The following is a 19,593-nucleotide window of genomic DNA, read 5'->3' as shown; positions in this document are numbered from 1 at the left end:
CTCAGGAATTCAGTTATTTGCTCATGCACACCAGCTTCAGACGGTGCAATGCAAAACATATCTCAATAAACATGTATAGCACGATCCAGGTATGTGTTCGTTCTGCAAATGCCAAGAGCCAGTGGCTAAGCTTGAAGAGCGATGGCCCACAGGCATGTTTTGTTTGATGTACATAATTTTATTGGGTAAAAAAACGGAGTTAACTGCCAACATTTAAAAAACTTGAAAATCCGACAGAGCTGGGCTTGTATTCCCACAAGGCAGACTCTTAGGAGGGGAGTGGGCTTACCCAGTACCTGCCACCCCTTCATGTCTTCTACCTGACTTGTATATTAATTGTGGGTTGTGCTATAGTAACAAATGACTGAAGAATCTCAATGGCTGACTAGAAAGGTTTATTTCTGGCTCACATCGCAACGCCCATTGTGGGTCGATTAAGGTTCTGCTGCACATCGTCTTCACTCCAGCGCCAGGCCAAGGAGCAGGCTCTCTGTGGAGCAGCACTGGTATTGAAGTAACAGGAAAGGGAGCATGAAGAAAAATACACTGTCTACCCACATGGCCTTGAATGAGTTAAGGTTTCACAGGCTTTTCCTTAGATACTCTTTTTGTTTGCTTTCGGCTCCACCTGGCAGGGCACTCTGACCACGATGGCAGTGTTAGCAAGCAAGGCTGTGAGGCAGGTCTAGCGCTGCTCTTTACTGCACTCAAGCACTGACTTCTAGAGGGTGGGGTGTGTGTATGCCCAGGCTGAGCATCAGTGTGTAATTGCAGCATCACTGGAGTCTGGCGAGACAACCTTAAAGAACAATAAGTGATGAGGCCTGTGATGCTGAGTGTTTATTACACCCTCTGTGCACCCAGCTCTGCTCTTGGGACTGTGGAAAACAAGGTCCTTGTTCTTGAAGTTCAAGATGTCCAGGGGAACCATCAAGGATGTAGACTCGAGTGCTGGGTACTCGTGGGGTACTCATTTAGTTCACCTGAGCTGCAAGGGTGGGTTGGCATCAGTAGGGGAGGCTTTGTGAGAGGTCAGAATTAGGGGGGACTTGACAGAGAAGGTGAAGAACATTGAACGTGAGTTGAAAGTTTCAACTTTTTTCACCTAAATTTAGAATCTTTGGAAGCAAGACAGCTTGTATTCTCTTGTATGGTTTTAAAAATACCTTTGAAATGTTTTAAAGTTTTCTACTGAAATTGATACTTTTGTCAGGCTTGGGTCTCAACTGCGAGGAGCCAGTGTGCTGTGGAAGTGTGCAGGGGCTGCCCTCAGCAGCACGGGCCATTCCTCTCCATCCTTCATGGTCTGCCCTGTTCTCCAGCATGCACTGCTGAGGATGGGCTGCAGCAGTTTTGTTTCCACCAGTCATTCCAGGGCTTCCTTTCCTGAGGAGCCCTAGATTTATATTTCACGCAGAAGCTGTTTATGTCCTCATTTTGAAGGCAGTGGGCAGGAAATTGATGTATCCTGTTCCCAGCAGAGCACCTGAAAAGTGGCAGGCAGTGAATACATGTTGTTGAATGAGATGGATGGATGGATTTGGAGCACCACATGATTCATCTTCCTCTTTCCAGTCACTCAGTCCTTTATTCCATCTTCTTATTGGCCCTGAGAGAGACAGGAGGAAAGTGAGGTAGATGTTTGGTTTGCTGTAAGGAAGGAAGAATTTAAACAGGATCTCATCAATTTGCCGCCTTCTCCTTCCTCTCATTAGATCAGAGACTGGGGATAGAAATGAATAAAGTAGATTGAGTTTTAGAAGCCACAGGAAAAGGAGGGACCGTGGTGAACAGTAAAACACAAGCTTGTCCAAAGGAGGCAGGTGTGGTTCTGCTCTACCTGGTTGTTGTCCCAAGGCATTTCAGAAGCAGCACTGTCACTTCCTCAGTTTTTAAAAAGAAGCCAAAATCCACTTTTCATCTCCCATCTCCTGATTAAAAAAAAAAAAAGTTGGCTTTTTTTCAAACTCTTTGTGGTCTAAACAGAAAACATTGCTGTAGGCTGGATTTGGTCCAAGGGCTTCTTGGGTGTCATTTCTGGACCTCTGGTCCTTTACCGGCCTAAAACTTAGCAACACTGAGGTGGAACTCTTGAGGTGGTCAGACTTTTTAAAAATTTTGGATATTCCGTTTGAAAGAGAGGAGGCTCAGCTGACTTTTTTCATGGAAACGAGGGTTCATGATGGGTCCTCCGCTCTCTCCTGGTTTCTCAATGGCCTGTCAGTGATGAAGATGAGGTCTACAGCCCATGGCCATGGGAAAGATGCCCAATTCAGCAGTGTGACTGATGTGCTGTTTGCTTATGAGGTAAACCCAGTTATTTAAGACTCTGTGGCCAGCAAGGGGATTGTGCAGTTGGAAAGGGCTAGTGGAGGACGGTGACACACGTCAGTCCTTGGTGAGTGAAGTCATTAGAATCAACAACAGTGCTTTTCTTTGACTCACAACTTGCTTGAACCTGTGAAGAAAGTGGTGCACAAGATGGTGCCCAGAGTAACCTTTCCCGTTGATCGTTCCCTGCACTCTGACATTTGTTGATTGAGTCATTCATGTACTCAACGCGTGTTCATTAAGCGCCTGTGTACAAGGTGTCAGGCAGTATTCTAGGTTCTGTGGATACAGCAGAGAACAGAACAAAGTCCCTCCCTTCAGAGTGTGTGCAGTGTGGTGGGACAACCTGGTGGTGTGCCTCACATGCTGGAACTCTTTTGAAAAGCTGGCAAATCATCACTCCTTCCCAGCTTTCAGAATTATGGCCTCAGTTGAGTTAGATGTGAGAAAAGTGGCCACTGAGGATGGCAGGGGAAATTAAGCAAGGAGATCACCTGTTTTTCTGGACGTCAGCAACATGTTCTAAGGTGGTCCTGCATAAAAAGTCCTAACAGTTCTTGCTTCTGGGGTACCTCCTGTGGCCTAGTGGTTCCTCTCGCTCCTTTAGAACCCTCTTAGGGTATTCATCTCTATTGTGCTTTGGAACTCCTTTGGAATTGGTGAGGAGTCTCAGGATGTCCTTTTGGAAATGCAGCCCTCAGGGTGCTTATTCCGTAACATAGGAAGCACCAAGGGATAAGGGATAAACTTTCTTCACTGCACGTTCATCTAGTTGTCCTTATTATTCACAGCTATCAGCCATTGAGGGTAGCAGATGTAACTGCTCTATGTTGAACTGTCTGCATTTAATTCTATTGAAAAAGTGAAAGCTCTTGAGCCTGTTAGTAAGGATGCTCATTGGAGTCCATTCTGTTTTTTATTTATTTTGTATTGGTGCATGGTTAGCCGGATAACCTTTTGTCTCTATATTGAAAGAACTCTTGTAACATTGGGCTCAAATCCCATAGTTGGAAATGTTTACTTCAGGACTATTTGATCATCAATTCATGAAAGAGAAGCAGTGCCATATGACTGGGAAATCATACACCTTTTAACATGTCGGGGCCTCTAACAAATCAAGAACACCCAGAGTCACCCAGATAGGAAGTTAGCATTTAGATCACTGGCTTCTTCAGAGACTCACAGAGAGAGTTACCATTCCTGTGATCTATATTTCTGGGCTTCTCGCATATCCCTGTCATACAGCCAGATGTGACCTGATGCTCATAATGATGAAGGCAAGCAAACAGCTTTTGGTTTATTTGCCCTAAAGAAAAACGTGTCTTGATGGGACCCCAAGATGGTACCAAAATGAACATGGTGGAACATCAGGATGCCAAGGCAGAATTTATTAATAGAAGGCTGGCTGCTTATGTGTTCAGTGAAGTAGATCCCTCTTAGAAATGGTGAAATAACCCTTCACAGTATATTGCCATAACTTGGCAATACAATAATGATAGTACATTCAAATTTAAGAAACTCAGGAATTTGGTAGGAATATAAAATTGAAAAACACAGCAAATATCAGGAATCTACCAATCACAGTTCATTTTTTTTTACAGCAGTGTAAATCAAGGGAAAGCTAAAATACATTTTTATAAGCCAGCAGGCCAAAGACTGTATATAATGTATGCCCACATTCAATCCATGCATACATAAATATATACATATACACATATATATGCAAATAAAACCTTGGTTATCCTACTTTGGATATTTCTCTTTTTGAGTAAACTTATGAACTTTTGCTTGACCTGAAGTTTAGCCTATCATGTGACCCTAAAGTCAAATCTTCAGGTATATAAACATAATATAACCGTCATTAATACCCAGACAAGTACCCTTCATTGAATTTCTTTCTTTTTTAAAAATATTTATTTATTTATTTGCTGTGTTGGGTGTTTGTTGCCGCACACGGGCTTTCTCTCATTATGGCAAGTGGGGGCCTACTCTTCATTGTGGTGTGTGGGCTCCTCATTGTGGTGGCTTCTCTTGTTGTGGAGCAGGGGCTCTAGGTGCATGGGCTTCAGTAGTTGCAGCACACAGGCTCAACAGTTGTGGCAAATGGGCTCTAGAACTCAGGCTCAATAGTTGTGGCAAACAGGCTTAGTTGCTCTGCGGCATGTGGGATCTTCCTGGAGCAGGGATCGAACCCATGTCCCCTGCATCGGCAGGCAGATTCTCAACCAGTGCACCACCTAGGAAGTCCCTCATTGAATTTCTAGTTTAGGATAAATACCTTTCTGTCAAGGACTATGAGTCAGAAATACATAACACTTAGTAGAGAAGTTAGGGTACCTGGATTCTGATGCTGGTTTTACAAAGAGAGGTTTTGGGGGCAAGTTTTAAAAAGCCTTTCGGGGTCTTGGTTTGCTCATCATAAGATGATTTTGGTGCAGGGGTAAGGGTGCCAAATAAATACCTTTTTATTTGGGATGCCATGCAAATACAGTCTAGCCCCATTCTTTATGCACAGTAGATTCCCTATGCATGTGTTCTGCATTGATGTTGAAACCTGACTGGGAACAACTCATCTCATTTGGCAATAATCCTAAATGACAGGCAATCTGTGACATAGCTGAATGGCTCTAAGAACCCAGTGAATATTTATACAGGGACTGTTACTACCAAAGGCAGTATCTACCTCATAAAGTGGTTATGAGGACTGAGTTAATAAATGCAACATACTTAGAATAGTCTGGCATATCATGAGTGTTCAAGTTTCAGCAGTGATGATAGCAGTTGCTCCTACCACCACTAGTATATGCCAGGCTCAGGGCTAGAATAAAAATTAAAAGAGCTACAGTCTTTGCCCTTGTTGAGCTGAGCTTATCATGTAGTGTCTGATCACAAACTCCAGCACCTACCAGGCCAGTCAGGGCACTCACAGTGAAGAAGTGGGGCTGGGACTGTGGTGCTTGGAGACCACATGCCTGGCTGGAGCAGGCAGGGGCAGCGTGGCCCAGCAGGTTGTTGCCTTCTGGCAGTGAGGCCTGTGGTTGCTAAATCTTGCTTTTCAAAAGAAGTTAGAGATTTGGGTTACTATGTGAAATCTCCCATCTTATAAGCACCAACAGTGAATGTCAATTTAAAAACAACTGCTTTATGGGCTGCAAGCAACTGCTGTCTGGATGGTTCCTGGAAGTACTATTTTACAACTTCTAGATGTGCCAGCTGTTACAGCCCCAGTTCTCCACATTTTGGGGGGCAGCTCAAACCAGATGTGGGCAGAGATCACTTGTCAGTCAATCTGTAATTTTTGGCTTCTCCATGAAATGAACAGAATTTGTGTTAAGTTGGGAGTTGGCAGGGCAGGACTTTAGTGACCACAGAGGCAGAGGCGCGAAAAGGCCTGGTGAGGAGGATGGCTGCGGCCACGTGACAAGGAGTTAAGACAATTACCTTTTGCCAGAGAACACAAGGACACTGTAGAGCACAGATGGGTGAAGAGTTTAACACAATTTATTTTATGCTTAAATAATCGACTAGGTCATCCAGTGTATGGTTTTTCATACATATGTCATTAGAGCTATGTGTCAATGAATGCTGATTTTATATGAATATAATCAACAAATTAAAGAATTTCACCAAAACCCAAATAAAAATGCCCTTTAAAACACAGCAGCCTTATTAACCTAATATGACATGGCTAGAATGGTTACAAATGATTGGCTTACTGAAAGGTGTCTACATCTTATAGCCAGTACACGATACAGGAATAATTTTACAGCGTGCTGCCATTCTACTAGCTAAGAATTTCTGTTCAGTCCATTTAAAATGCCCCTGACAGAGGCCTCTTATGAGCACCATCCACCTCTAAAGCGGCAAGCATTACCCTTTTAAGCACTAATAGCACCCCCCTCCCCCTAAAGCAACTACTGTATAGGTTACTTTTTTTTCATTTTTAGGTCATTTCATTGAAAAATTGGCAATAGCAACAAATATTAGATGAAGGGCTTTGTGTTTGCAGATAAAATCTTCTGTGTTGCAGGATATTGTAGTGTTTGCAAAATTGGAAAAGATTTAATCAAAATAAGGTGATACACATGCATCAAAATATTAGTATTCTGAAGAAAAAATTTTTTTTCACAGAACTACAGAATTCCTCATTTTGGGAATTATTTAAATTTGCAGCAGATTTTAAAGATTTGTTTTTTTTTTTTTAAAATCAAGCTAGCAGTTTTGCATATACAAACATTATAATTGCTAATATACAAGAACCAGTGAAGATCCCCCCACCCTTAACCCTTCCTTCCTCTTCTAGGGTGAAGTCACTTGAGACCCCATTATGTTAAATGCATTTGCAATATTCTGTTTGTGTTCTAATAGGCAGTGCCTTATCAACATTTATTCTATTTTTCTGTTAGAATTTACAGTGTTATTATTTACAGCAAAACTATAGATGTTTTAAAAAAGAAACAAATAGTGTTTATACCCTGACAGTTTGGGTCCAAGAAAAATAAGGCGAGCTGTTGTGAATTTAGTAATTTTAGTGTTTCTCCATGATTTGATCATTCCATATCCTTCTGTCCCTTCTGGCGGAAGGAATTTCTTCCTTTTGTAAATGACACCAAATTACTTGAGATAAACTGTTAACAGCATGGCTTCTTGTATATACACTGCATTGCTAATTGCACACGTGCCAATCCTGGGAATGAAAGTGAATTTCCATGCTCTGTAAATTGGCTCATGCTAAATTAAAATGTGGGTGGTTTTCGTTTTCTTTTTTTTTTTCTTTTTGCATAAAAAAAAAATCATGCCATTAATGTGTGGAAGCAGCAAACACACACATTCTTCTCCATAAATTTTTACTTCCTGCTGACTTATCTTCCACGAATTTCTCAATACTGGCAGTAAAAACACATGATCCTGTGGAAAGAGAAACAATAGGTAGTGAGTTGAGCTTTTTCCCCCCCTTTCCTTTTATTATTTTTTCTAGAAAGAACTTGCCGAAGTCTTCCATTCAACAGAAAAGCCTCAGAGAATGGGGGCCCTCGACTTCCTAGGGGGTGGTTGAACATGTTTTTGACTGAGGCGATTTGCCAGATTCCTCAGAGAACAACGCCCTGAGGTGTGCTGGAAAGCTCTTTGGAGTGACCTTGTCTGGGTGACCCTGTCCCCGCCACAGAACATTGCTTCCTATATTAGGGGTTTCAGGGATTGAGTCAGAAAGACCCTGTTCTAGTTCTGTCTCTGATGCTCAGGTCACTCAGGTACTGGGAAAAGCCATTTGCAGACCTCTGGGCCTTAGTCTTATCTGTGAAATAAAGAGGCTGACAAAGGTGCTTTGGGATTTCCATCAAAATGTCTGGGGTTTTCAAGCACACACAGGGCCAGTGATACGCAGTCAGGATGGAGCACCTCAGTCATGCTTGTATGTTTTAGAATAAGCCTCTCATCCCACAAAATGCAGCCTTTGAAAAAGGGAGAACAGTGTCATTACTTTATTTACTATGAAATTGCTTTTCCATATGCAAATTCAAATTAAAGACTATCTTCTGCCATTGAAAAGAATACTTTCCCTTCTGCCTCACGTCAGTCATGACAGGATAAATTAATTTTATTTGAGCTTTTTTATGGAGGCTCCACTGAGAACATCTTGTCTTACTGGATAACACCTGCATAAAGTATCATTGTTTTACAGCCAGTCTTAATAAGTCAAATTAACATCCTTTGCCAGAGATTTTCATACTCTTGTGCAGTATTGTTCTTGGTAGGAACTCCTTCTCCATAACACAGAGTTCTTCCTACATATGCCCCTTCCTCCTGCTCAATGTGAAAATGTGACAGACCCAAATGCCTGCCCAAGAGCAAGACATAGCCCCAAGAGAAGAGGTGAGTCCGCAAGATTAATTTTTGGAACAACCCTGTTCACTGACATACATGCAACAGACTGTTTTTGTGGGTCCAGGAGAACCTTTCTGCTTCTGTTGGGGCTTAAACGTGTTCTCAGTGACCTTGAGGTTACTTACCCCAGACAAGTTTCTTTCACTTTAGTTGGATCACCCGGGCTACCTTAGCTTCTGTAAACATGTTAGTACGCACTTCCTCTGTCTGCCCCACCATAGTTCTGCCTTCCTTTTTTGTATTAGAAGTGCTGCTGACCTCCATGCCCCAGGTCATTAGTGCTTGGAGCCAAGAATATCAAAATATCAATTCCTTCTGGGGTGATTTCAACACCTGCCCCATTCCCATGACTCTGCAGAGATTCCAGAGAAGGAAAGTGACTCATCTGGGCAGGCCATGTCCCAGAGAGTGTGCAAATCAGAGTAAGAAGATCAGGATTTTCTCACCTCTGCTTTTACCATCTGTTCCTAATCTTCCAGGCACCAGGCTTCTTAGATGGTCCTATGATAATGTTATTCCAGTGATGTCACTTTGTTTTCTCAGGGAGAATTCTCAGCAATTTTTTTCTAATTGACCCCCCCCCAACTTTTTACAGCTTAACTGATATATAATTTATATACCATATCATTCATCTATTGTAAATATATAGTTTGGTAATTTTTAGTAAATGTATATAGATATGCAGTCATCACTACAACCCAGTTGAACTTTTTTTGTTTTGCTTCATCTTCCAGAAACCAATCCAGCTTCCCAGTTAACCTTGCAATAAGAAGCAAGGTCTTTCTCTTATCACCTCAATGCAAGTGAACATTATCTTTCTATAAATAGTGGATATGTTTCTATAATTTAAAAAAAAAACTATTACTTAGGCCCCTTTACATTCAGATATAATGTGGGTGATAGTTTAAAAAGTTGGGTGTGACTTCCCTTTATAAATCTCTCTTGTTCTCAATCACACAATCAGGGTGTTTAGGCCCTAATCACATGGGGTGCAGGAAGGTTATTCATTGGACAAAAGCCTATATAGCAAGTACAGTGTTGCACAAAAAGCATGAGCGCCTTGGCTGAGTGGCTGTGGGCCTGTTGTAAAATACTGGCACTCTGAGTAAACTGCAGTGAGGTCGCCATCTGATGGAAAGGTGCGAGGGCAGGATCCATCAAGATGACATTTCAGAAATAGAGTCTGAGTCATCTTCTCTTTCTGGGTTCAGATAATGGATCTGAGATAAAAACACCGGCATTTAGGAATCTGGGCTTTCATGCTTTTCAAACCCAAATGTAGTGGAAAAAACAACTCAGAAAACCAATCGTTCCATTTAGTCATTTCACTATAATTTTTTTTGTTTAAGAAATATTTAAAATTAGAAAAATAGCTATTCATTGTATTTTCATGGCAGTGTGTATTTCACAGATGAATGTTGTACTTTCCACATCGCATTTTCAAATCAGGAATATATTTGGTTAAAACCAAGCTTTCCTTTATAGATTCATATACTAGTGGTATTTAGCTCCTAGTGCCTAGCTAAAAATAAAAAACCCCAACAATAACAACACACACAACAACACACACACACAAACTCTTAACACCGCTAGCTCTCTGCAGTTCAGCCCAAGAAACCTTTTCATGTTTAATGCTCATACTCTCCACTGAAAAGCATTGTTTGACAATCTCCACTGGTTCTCAAACTTGGGTACACATTAGAATTATCTGGGGAGGTTAAAAAAATCCCAGTGTCCAGGCCACATCGCTTACCAGTTTATTTAGAATTTCCAGGGATGGAGCCCAGCATTAAACACTTAAAAAAATAAAACAAAAAAACCCCCAAACAACTCTTTAGATGATTCCTATGTTCAACCAAGATTAAGAGCCAGTAATATGTTCTGGAGCAGCGCTTCCCAAAGCTTAAAGTACCACCTAGGGATCTTCAAACGTGGATTATGATTGAGTAGGTCAGGGTAGGCTGAGAGATTCTGCATTTCTAGTAAGACACCCAGGTGATGCTGATACTGTTGGTCCACAGACCACACTCAGAAGATCTAGAGGATCTAGACTACATGCCAGTCATCAACCCATTGGTTTCCAACTTCCTTTTCTTTGCTCATGATTTTGTATCCACCCATAATCCCCTGCTGTTGTATTCATTTAACTCCTCTTTACCCTTCAAGTGTGTTTCAAATGCCATCTCGTTGAAAATGTGGGCTATCTTCTCCCTAGTGAGATCCACCTTTGAAGGCTCTTACTCATCTTTAAAGATTTAGCTCAGTTACGCCTTAAGCAAAGCCTTTTCTGATATGCCTTCCCTATAGCCCACTGAGAACAGACAATTTGTTGTTCTAGTTCTTCTCTTCCTAACCCACCTCTCTCTTCCCTTTCCTCTCTCTTTCTCTCTTGTTAGGGAAGTCATGGGGCTAGGAACATTTTTTCCTAAGCATTAATTCTAATTACTTGATGTAATCATAATAAACTACTACGCAATTTAAAAATAATTCCCAGTTTATGTAGATTTGTACTTCAACTAATACCAATAAGTGGGACTCAGTTTTTGTTTGTTCTTTTCTAGTGACTTGTGATGAAAAAAATACCTGAGGTCACAGGGCCAGTTTTAAAAAAAGAAAAGTAATTACTGGGAAAGTATTGATATACATGTTGGTAGTGGAAGAAAAATATAACACTAATAAAGTTGTATAGTTAATTTAGTAGTACAACTAATAATGTTACTATTATTAAATGTTTATGATGTGCCAGGCACTGCTCTAAGGTGGATTAGCTCATTTAATCCTAATAACAGTAAGGTACTATTTCTTCCAATTTGCAAGTAAGAAAATAGAGCCATAGAGCTACTATAGAGGCGGCACATTTAGTAAGTGGGAGAGCCAGAATTGGAAGTCAAGCCACCTGGCTCTAGACCCCTGCGCCTTTACCTTGAAGCTAAGGCTTTTGGTTTGTTAGGGATTCTTTTAAAGGGTAAGAATAATGAAAAATACTACATAAACACATTATCTACTCCAGATGAATTCTGGAAAATATTCTGGAGGACAGCATCCTAAATTTGGAGGGAAACAATTCAGACCATAGTTCTGATTTACTGGAAGCAGAATCAGGAGGTCTGGGTTAAAATCAGGACCTGTCATTAACTACAGCCTCAGCGATTTTGCTCTCTGTAGTAAAGAGGAATGAGAATACCTATTTTACCAAATTCCCAGGGCTACTATGAGAAACAAGTGATATGAAATAATTGAAAGTGTTCTGAAGTGTAAACCAATGTGACAACGCAGGTGCTTTCAGTGATGCTGCTGTTCCGACCTCTCCCAGCTGTTGTGTTCTAGCACACCTGGCTGCTGCTGCATTGTCCCCTGGCCTCCTGCATCCAGGCTCTTTCAGGTGCTCTTCTTGACTCTCTTCTCACCTCTCTCTCTTTTTTAAAATTACATCATTTTAAAAGAAATTGAAGTGTAGTTTATTTACAATCTTGTGTTAGTTTCAAGTGTACAGCAAAGTGATTCAGTATATATTCTTTTTCAGATTCCTTTCCATTATAGGTTATTACAAGATTTTGAGTGGAGTTCCCTGTGCTATGCAGTAGGTCCTTGTTGTTTACCTATTTTATATATAGTAGTGTGTATATGTTAATCCCAAACTCCTAATTTATCTTGATTACCCCCTACCCCGCCTTAACACTGTTAATAATAGCTGACCTTACTGAGTGCTTGCCAGCCACTATTTTAAGTGATTTACATGGATTAACACATTTAATTCCAACAACAACTCTATGAGAAATGTTACTTTTATCCCAAGAGAGGGGAGGAAATTAAGGCACAGAAGTTAAATAACTTGGCCAAGTTTACATAGCTGTTAAACGTGTGATTTATGTTCATTCATGCCACTTCTGTATCAGAGATGACCATACTAAGATCTCTAGCTCAGATTTCTCTTCCTCATCATTGACAGATATTGAGGGCACTGCAGATTGACCTACTTCATCACCCAGGCTACTTCAATCCCTAATTTTTGTGTTTGTTTTCTTAGGTTCTATATTTTAGTTAGTGATTACACACAAGCTCGCAACCCTTACTCCCTCTATGGAATTAATCATGTTGTTCTACTTCTAAAATGTTCCTGAAATCTGTCCTCTCCTTTATATTGTCTGTGGCCCAGTTCAGGCCCTCATCGGTATCTCATAACTGAGGGCCTTATGTTCAAAACTCTCCTCACCACTAACTCCATCTACTTCCACTAGGGTTACCTAAATCCCATCTGACCATATGATTCTCCTACCACAACACTTCCAGTGGTACCCCACTGTCTCCAGGATAAAGGCCAGACTCCTGAGCATAGCACATATAATCACACTGCTTGGTCTTAAATCCTACTTTCTTTGAAAGCCAGTTCAAATATGCACTTCCAAGAAGCTTTGCAAGATCTCCTCTATTTGGGTTTATTGCATCTTCCAGTGGATTCTCCTAGTGATTTGTTTATATCTTTCATTATAGCTCTGTATTTTGATTTGTGTTATTTACGATCATGTTTGCCTCTTGGACTAGACTCTACAGATATAGGCCCTCAAATGAGTGCCGATACTTAGGATAATGTCTTTTTTTTTTTTTTTAATTGAAGAAGAGTTGATTTGCAATGCTGTGTTAGTTTCAGGTTTACAGCAAGGTGATTTAGTTATACGTGTATATATATATATATATATATATATATATATATATATATATATAAAATAGATACATTCTTCTTCAGATTCTCTTCCCTTATAAATATTGAGTATAGTTCCCTGTGCTATATAGTAGGTCCTTATTGGCTATCTATTTTATACACAGTAGTGTGTGTATGTCAGTCCCAACATCCTAATTTCTCCCTGCCCCCACCACCCTTTCCCCTTTGGTAACTATATGCTCGTTTTCTATGTCTGTGAGTCTCTTTCTGTCTTGGAAATAAGTTCATTTGTATCTTTTCTTTTTTTAGATTTCACATATAAGCAATATCATATGATATTTATCTTTGGCTTATTTCACTTAGTATGATGATCTCTAGGTCTATCCATGTTGCTGTAAATGGCATTATTTCATTCTTTTTTATGGCTGAGTAATATTAGGATAATGTCTTAAATGCTGGACTCCCTTGACCACCTACACAGTGTGTGTCACAAACTAAGATGTAACGGGATTCTAAATGTGCATGGTCACTTATTTACAAAAGCTTATCAGCTAATCTGCATTATAGGAAAGTTTCTTTCATCCACTGATATTAAACTGCATGGATTAAAATATTCTGAGGTAAAACCAAACAAATATGCTAGAGGGCTGAGGCTGTAGATGTAGGCAGTTTTAGATTAGAGGAGATAGAACAGCTTGGAGATCTCTAGGAAGGAAGAGGTCAGAAGCAACCTTTTAAAGCTCTGTTCCTCTTCAAAATGTTGTTCTTTGGGGCTTGAGCCTGAGCCCCTTCTTTGCTCACTTTCACTTTCTGGAAGTGAAATCACATCTAGGTAATCACATCTATTCTCTGGTGTTCCCTTTCTCTGATATTCAGTATTCACTTCTTTAGTGATAACGCTCACATTTCTATATGCCCAGCTGCAGCCTTTCCTCAGAGCTCTAGGTTTGTGTATCAACAAAAGCCTGAGTGCCTGATATTCTTCTTAAAACTCATCCTGTTCCATTTTCTACCACCCACTTGCTTACACTTGAAACTTGGGTGTCACTCTTGACTCAACCCTCCATCCTACCTGCAAGCCATCAGATACTGTTGACTTTCCTAAAACTACTGCCCAGGTCCTAGCCCCACACCATGGTGGCTTAGTTGGACTACAGCAGTAACCTGCTAGCTCATCCCCTTTAGCTTATTCTTGTTCTGCCTCCAGTCCTTCTCCTCATTGCTTGTGTGCTTGGGGGAAAAAAATAGGTCAGGCTCTTGCTTCAAATCTCTCAAAGGCTTCACATTTTTTTAGAATGAAATCCACATCCTATATTCTGGCCTATGATAATGCATTTCTCACTTTATCATGGGCCTGCTTCACCCCACCTCCCCCCACCAGCTCATCAGGCTCTGGTGCACTGATCTCCTTTCATTTCCTCAAATGTGTTGGGCCTTTTCCCACCTTAAGGCCCTTGCACATGTTGTACCCTTTGCTTGGAGTCCTCTTCTCCTTCTCCCCATTCTTTTCATTTTTGGCGCCACCTATGAGGTCTTAGCATAAATGTTATGACTTCAGAGGGACTTTCCCCAGCCCCCAAGTCTATATATTCCCATGTTATTCTTCCATTGAATCTTGGACTTCATGTTTTTAGCCCTTAAACAACACGTGTCCCCTCTCTTTCCCCCTTGCATGAGAGATGCAGAAGGGCAGGGGCCATGGCGGTTTCATTCACAACTGTATATCTAGCCTTCACTCTAAACCAGGTGGAAGGTCAAATACTTTTTGAAGGCATGAATGAAATGAGTCAACTTTTTGGCCTCAGATAAAATGTTTCCCCTGGCCAGCCTGGTTGCTGCTCCTGGCTTCCATGTGGCTATGAGATCCTGAGCATTTCCCTAAAAGAGGTTTAAAACACAGCTGTTCCACAGGCTTTTATAGCATGTATCTGGGGACCTTGCCTTGCTGCAGCTTCACTAGTCAGCTCTCTAAAGGTATTTTTGAGGGTTGTGGCTCTGAAGTTTTGCTTTATTTAAAAAGACAAAAACAAAAAACTGAGTATTTTCACTGTGTATTGTATGAAGAAGTTTACTACAGGTTGCCTTTGTACAGTACATGTATTTAATTCAAAATTTGCCTTTAGGTTTCTGATAATCATCAAATACTATTTAACTGTTAATATGAGTAATAGTTAGCTAGGCTCTGGATAAGTTCAGATTTTATTCTTTTGCTCATTAGCTGTAGGACCGTGGGTAAGTCATTTAATTCTTCTAAACTTCAGTTTCCTCATTCATTAAAAAAGGGGTAGTAGTACTTACCTTACAGCATGTTTTGGGGGCTACCAAAACAACGCTGTACCTAGTACCTGGCATACAGTCATCTTTGATAGAATATGACTATTATTATTATTCATAAATAATTTTAGAAAGACAGTTTAGTGGAATTAGGGGACTAGGTGAAGTATCAGTAATCTTGAGTTCAAGTCCTAGCTCTTCCAATCACAGCTGTGTGACAGAAGAAATGTCATATGACCTCTCTGAGCCTTAGTATCCTCATCTGTAAAAGGCAGCAACCAAAATTGGTCTGACCTTCCTGGAGGCTTGTTTGAAGCATTAAATAAGACAAAAATGTAAAAAGTACTTTATAAACTATAAAGCATGTTATATACAAATCTTTACTCTTGTTTTAAGCCATCAGCTTTTCCCTTACATTAAAAATAGGATGGTTGTGACTCAGTATTAAAGAAAAGCAGGTATAGGGTTCAGATAGCTCAAAATTCAGTGGTTATTAAATGCAGAATAAAAATTTTGATGTCACCATATGAGACTCAGTAAAATTTGGTCACATTCCATGTACTTAGTTTTTTTTTTTGTTTTTGTTTTTTTAAATAAAAAAAGACAGCCAGCATGGCTATAAAAACTCTCAATATATCTGCAAATTGACTTTTCCGGAGCACTCATTCAGTGTTCTCGAATTCCAGGCAGTACTCTTGGACTCACTTCCTAAGTTCACTTATGAAAGGTAAATACCACCCTGGAGAGTAAAATGAGGCTTGCTGTCAAATCACTGTTCTTTCCATCTGACACATTGTTTGCTTCATGCTGAAGCTGTTTTCACATTTATATGAATTCTCATAGCGAGTTTCTCTCACCTTTGAGTGGTATAGCAAGTGAGCCAAGGCCCTGCCAACTGCTTTACAGGGTGGATTATTTATCATTTTGATGTCTCTTGTGCATTTAGTGACCTAGTCATTTCTGTATTAATTCACTCTGAAGGACCCTGGAAGCATAGCACTGTCATATATTTTTTGGTGTTATTTATTCATAGGTATTAGGTATATGTTACTCTAGAAAAATGGCTCAGCTGGTGTGGGTAATCTTTTTGGTTCTTTCCCACCCACAGTTTGAGTCTATGACTGAACAAGTTGCTAAACTTTTAGTGGCATACTAAAGCTGACTGAACTCTCTTCTAGTTTCATTTCATCTATCTCTGAGAATTGCTTAAACAGAGCAATTCAAGACTACAAACTCATACTCAATGTTTTATTAATCAGCTGTATAGCCAAAGCAATCTTGAGAAAGAAGAACAGATTTAGAGGTATCATGCTCTGACTTCAGACTATATACTACAAAGCTACAGTAATCAAAACAGTATGGTACTGGCACAAAAACAGACACACAGATCAATGGAACAGAATAGAAAGCCCAGAAATAAACCCACACACCTATGGTCAATTAATCTATGACAAAGGAGGCAAGGATATACAATGGAGAAAAGATTGTCTCTTCAGTAAGTGGTGCTGGGAAAACTGGACAGCTACATGTAAAAGAATAAGATTAGAACATTTTCTCACAACATATAAAAAGAGTAAACTGAAAATGGGTTAAAGTCCTAAAAGTAAGACTGGAAACCATGCAAGTCCTAGAACAAAACATAGAATACTCTTTGACATAAATTGTAGCAATACTCTTTTGGATCTGTCTCCTAAGGCAAAGGAAACGAAAGCAAAAAATAAACAGATGGGACAGAGGAGTGGATAAAGAAGATGTGGTACATATATACAATGGAATATTACTCAGCCATTAAAAAGAATGAAATAATACCAATTGCAGCAACATGGATGGACCTGGAGGGTATTATGCTTAGTGAAATAAGTCAGACAGAGGAAGACAGATATTTTGTTACCACTTATATGTGAAATCTAAAAAATAAACAAATGAATATAACAAAACAGAAATAGACCCACAGATATAGAGAACAAACCAGTGGTTACCAGTGGGGAGAGGGAAGGTGGGAGGGGCAAGACAGGGGTAAGGGATTAAGAGATACAAACTATTACGTATAAAATAAATGAGCTACAGGGATATATTGTACAGCACAGGGAAATATAGCCAATATTTTATAACAACTTTATATGGAGCATAATCTATAAAAATTTTGAATCACTATGTTGTACACCTGAAGCTAATAAAATATTATAAATCAACCACACCTCAATCAAAAAAAATCTTCTCTATGTCTTTTAGCAGGCTCAGCTGTAAGACATGCATAAGGGGTGGGTTCGTTCTAGCTGTTGCCTCACAGATGTCACCCTTAATTTTCTCATCTCTCACCCTTGTCACCTGACAAAAAGCAATTCATGTGGCTAGCTCTTGATTCACCTTGCCTCTTACCATCCTCACTGCCCAAGCCAGCATCTTTAGTCGTTTAACAGGTTTTCTGCTCATCCATTGTTGCCACCTTCAATTCATTCTGTGCCCTGAAGCTCAAGTGAGTGATGGAGAACATAAACTTTTAGTGGAAAGAGGCTTATGAGGCCTGAATATTCTGATCTTTCCTACCTCTCAAGACACAATGACAAAACCTTCTGCCAGCTACACTGACCTGTTCTCCTTTCTTGTTTCTTCCCACTTCTGGCCTTTGCAGAATGCGACAGTCTGCGCCTAGAAGGCTACCCCAAACACCATCAAATTTCCTCCCCTTCACCCAGCTGAGTCCTGTTCATCCTGTAAAACTCAGCTCAAGCATCATTTTCTCAAGGAAACTTTCCCTGTCACCTCAGACCAGGTTAAATCTCTAATTAACAGGGTTGAGAGTGTGGGCTCTGGAGGCAGCCTGTTACAGTTTGTATCCTATTTGTGCCACTTTTTATTTAGGTGACCTTGGGCAATATGGAGCCTGTTAAATGAGGAAGATAAAGGCACCGATCCAAGAGGGTTGGCCGTGAGCATTAAATGAAGAGCACACCTGAAACACCAGAAGAGTATGTATAGCAACACTGTTATTTCCAGGGCACTCTGCAGGTCTTAGGAGTTTTCTCAGTGCCTTAAATACCGAAGTGACTGACTACCATTAAGTCTCCAAAATGTAAGGTCAGTGAGGACCAATACCTCCTTAGTGCCTCACAGAGAGGAAGTGAAATAAATCTTTAAGTGAATAAATAAACAAATAATAAGTTTTTTTTTGGAGGTGGAAGTATTAAGAATTTCTTTGGGCCTTAGTTATAGTTACCTCGCAAACAAAATTCGGGGCAGTGAGAGTCTGTGATTTCTCGGTTCCTTATGGCAGCACTCCACAAACCAGGATTCTGGTAACTGGGGAACAGCAGATGAATGAAAGTGGAAACTGGGATGTGTTTGCTCTTTGTTAATTGGGGCTAGGAGAACTGTTGGTGAACAGCCCTAAGGAACTCATCTTTCTTTATCTCACAGACTTACGCAGAGCTTTTCGAAGCTCTATCTGCTTTTTCACCCCAAATGAGCTTTCTAATTGTAGCTCCGTAGACAAGAGATAGCACAAAGTTCAGAAAATAATGTTAAAGGAAAACATCCTTGTCCATGAAGAAAAGTTCAACTTTAAACAAAGCTTACTGAATATTTTAACACAGAAAACATAGTAGTGCCATTAACCTCCTATTTCATTTGCTTTGGTTTATACAAAATACATGAGGTAGTATATAGAGATTGCGGTCATTTCATTTAAACTTGGCAACCACTCTATTTCAACCAGAATTATATTCTCAGCTGCTGTTCTGCAAAAATGGTGAAAAGCTGAGTCAATACAAATCTCAGAGTACATTTGTACGAACTAATTGTTGCCAAATAGTCTTCCTGTTACAGTGAATAATACTACTGCGTTTCATACCGCGCCTTTGCTTAGAGGAGACTCAACTACCACTATTTACATTTGCATCTGCAAACATCATTTACATTTAAATTCCTGACTACTCTGTGAAGAGAAAGTTTACAGACTGTGAGTTAGAGGCCATAGTTTTCGTGCGTGTATTTATGCGTACATAAATATAAAAATGATTCCAACAACTGCATATTGGATATTCAAAAGCTGCAATTCAGTGAAAAAGAGAGGAAGGGGGGCAGGAATGGGATCAATTATTTGGTGAAATTAGAAGTCTGACAGGAGGTTTCGTGCCAGCGCTGTTGATATGAGCACACTTACCACCTTGACTGTTTACTGTTACGCGTGGCTCTTCTTTTCCACATGCCGGATTTCTTTCTTCATCTTCACCTTATAACCTTCTCCCTGCTTTAAAAGGAAAGTGCACGTTAAGATTTCGTGGTGAAAGAGTTTTCGTTTAAAAGCAGTTTCCATTCTGGTCCCTTGAGGCTGGATCAGGATAAGCAAAACACAGTTTAAAGCACTTTGTCAGTTCACATCCAAAAATACAGTCTATTTGCCTTAACCACACAGCTCAGCAGCATCAAGGCAAGCTAGAGAG

General features: G+C 40.2%; 1 protein-coding gene across 4 annotated transcripts in view; it reads right to left on the bottom strand.

Moving 5' to 3' along the window:
• Positions 1-7,088: 7,088 nt before the first annotated feature.
• Positions 7,089-19,593, bottom strand: part of ANK3 (ankyrin 3) — a 679,472-nt gene continuing 666,967 nt past the window's right edge. For all 4 annotated transcript variants that reach the window (XM_057734351.1, XM_057734352.1, XM_057734350.1 and 1 more), the window contains 2 exons: positions 19,314-19,400; positions 7,089-7,239 (listed from right to left, as the gene is read on the bottom strand). In XM_057734351.1, the coding sequence (XP_057590334.1) occupies positions 19,332-19,400 (69 nt within the window). In that variant the 3' untranslated portion in view covers positions 7,089-7,239; positions 19,314-19,331. The remainder of the gene's footprint in view (positions 7,240-19,313; positions 19,401-19,593) is intronic.

The sequence above is a fragment of the Hippopotamus amphibius genome, chromosome 5, assembly GCF_030028045.1.
Source record: "Hippopotamus amphibius kiboko isolate mHipAmp2 chromosome 5, mHipAmp2.hap2, whole genome shotgun sequence".
Lineage (NCBI taxonomy): Eukaryota > Metazoa > Chordata > Mammalia > Artiodactyla > Hippopotamidae > Hippopotamus > Hippopotamus amphibius.
Note: the sequence above shows the minus strand (reverse complement) of the source record. Positions and strands in the feature narration are given on the sequence as shown.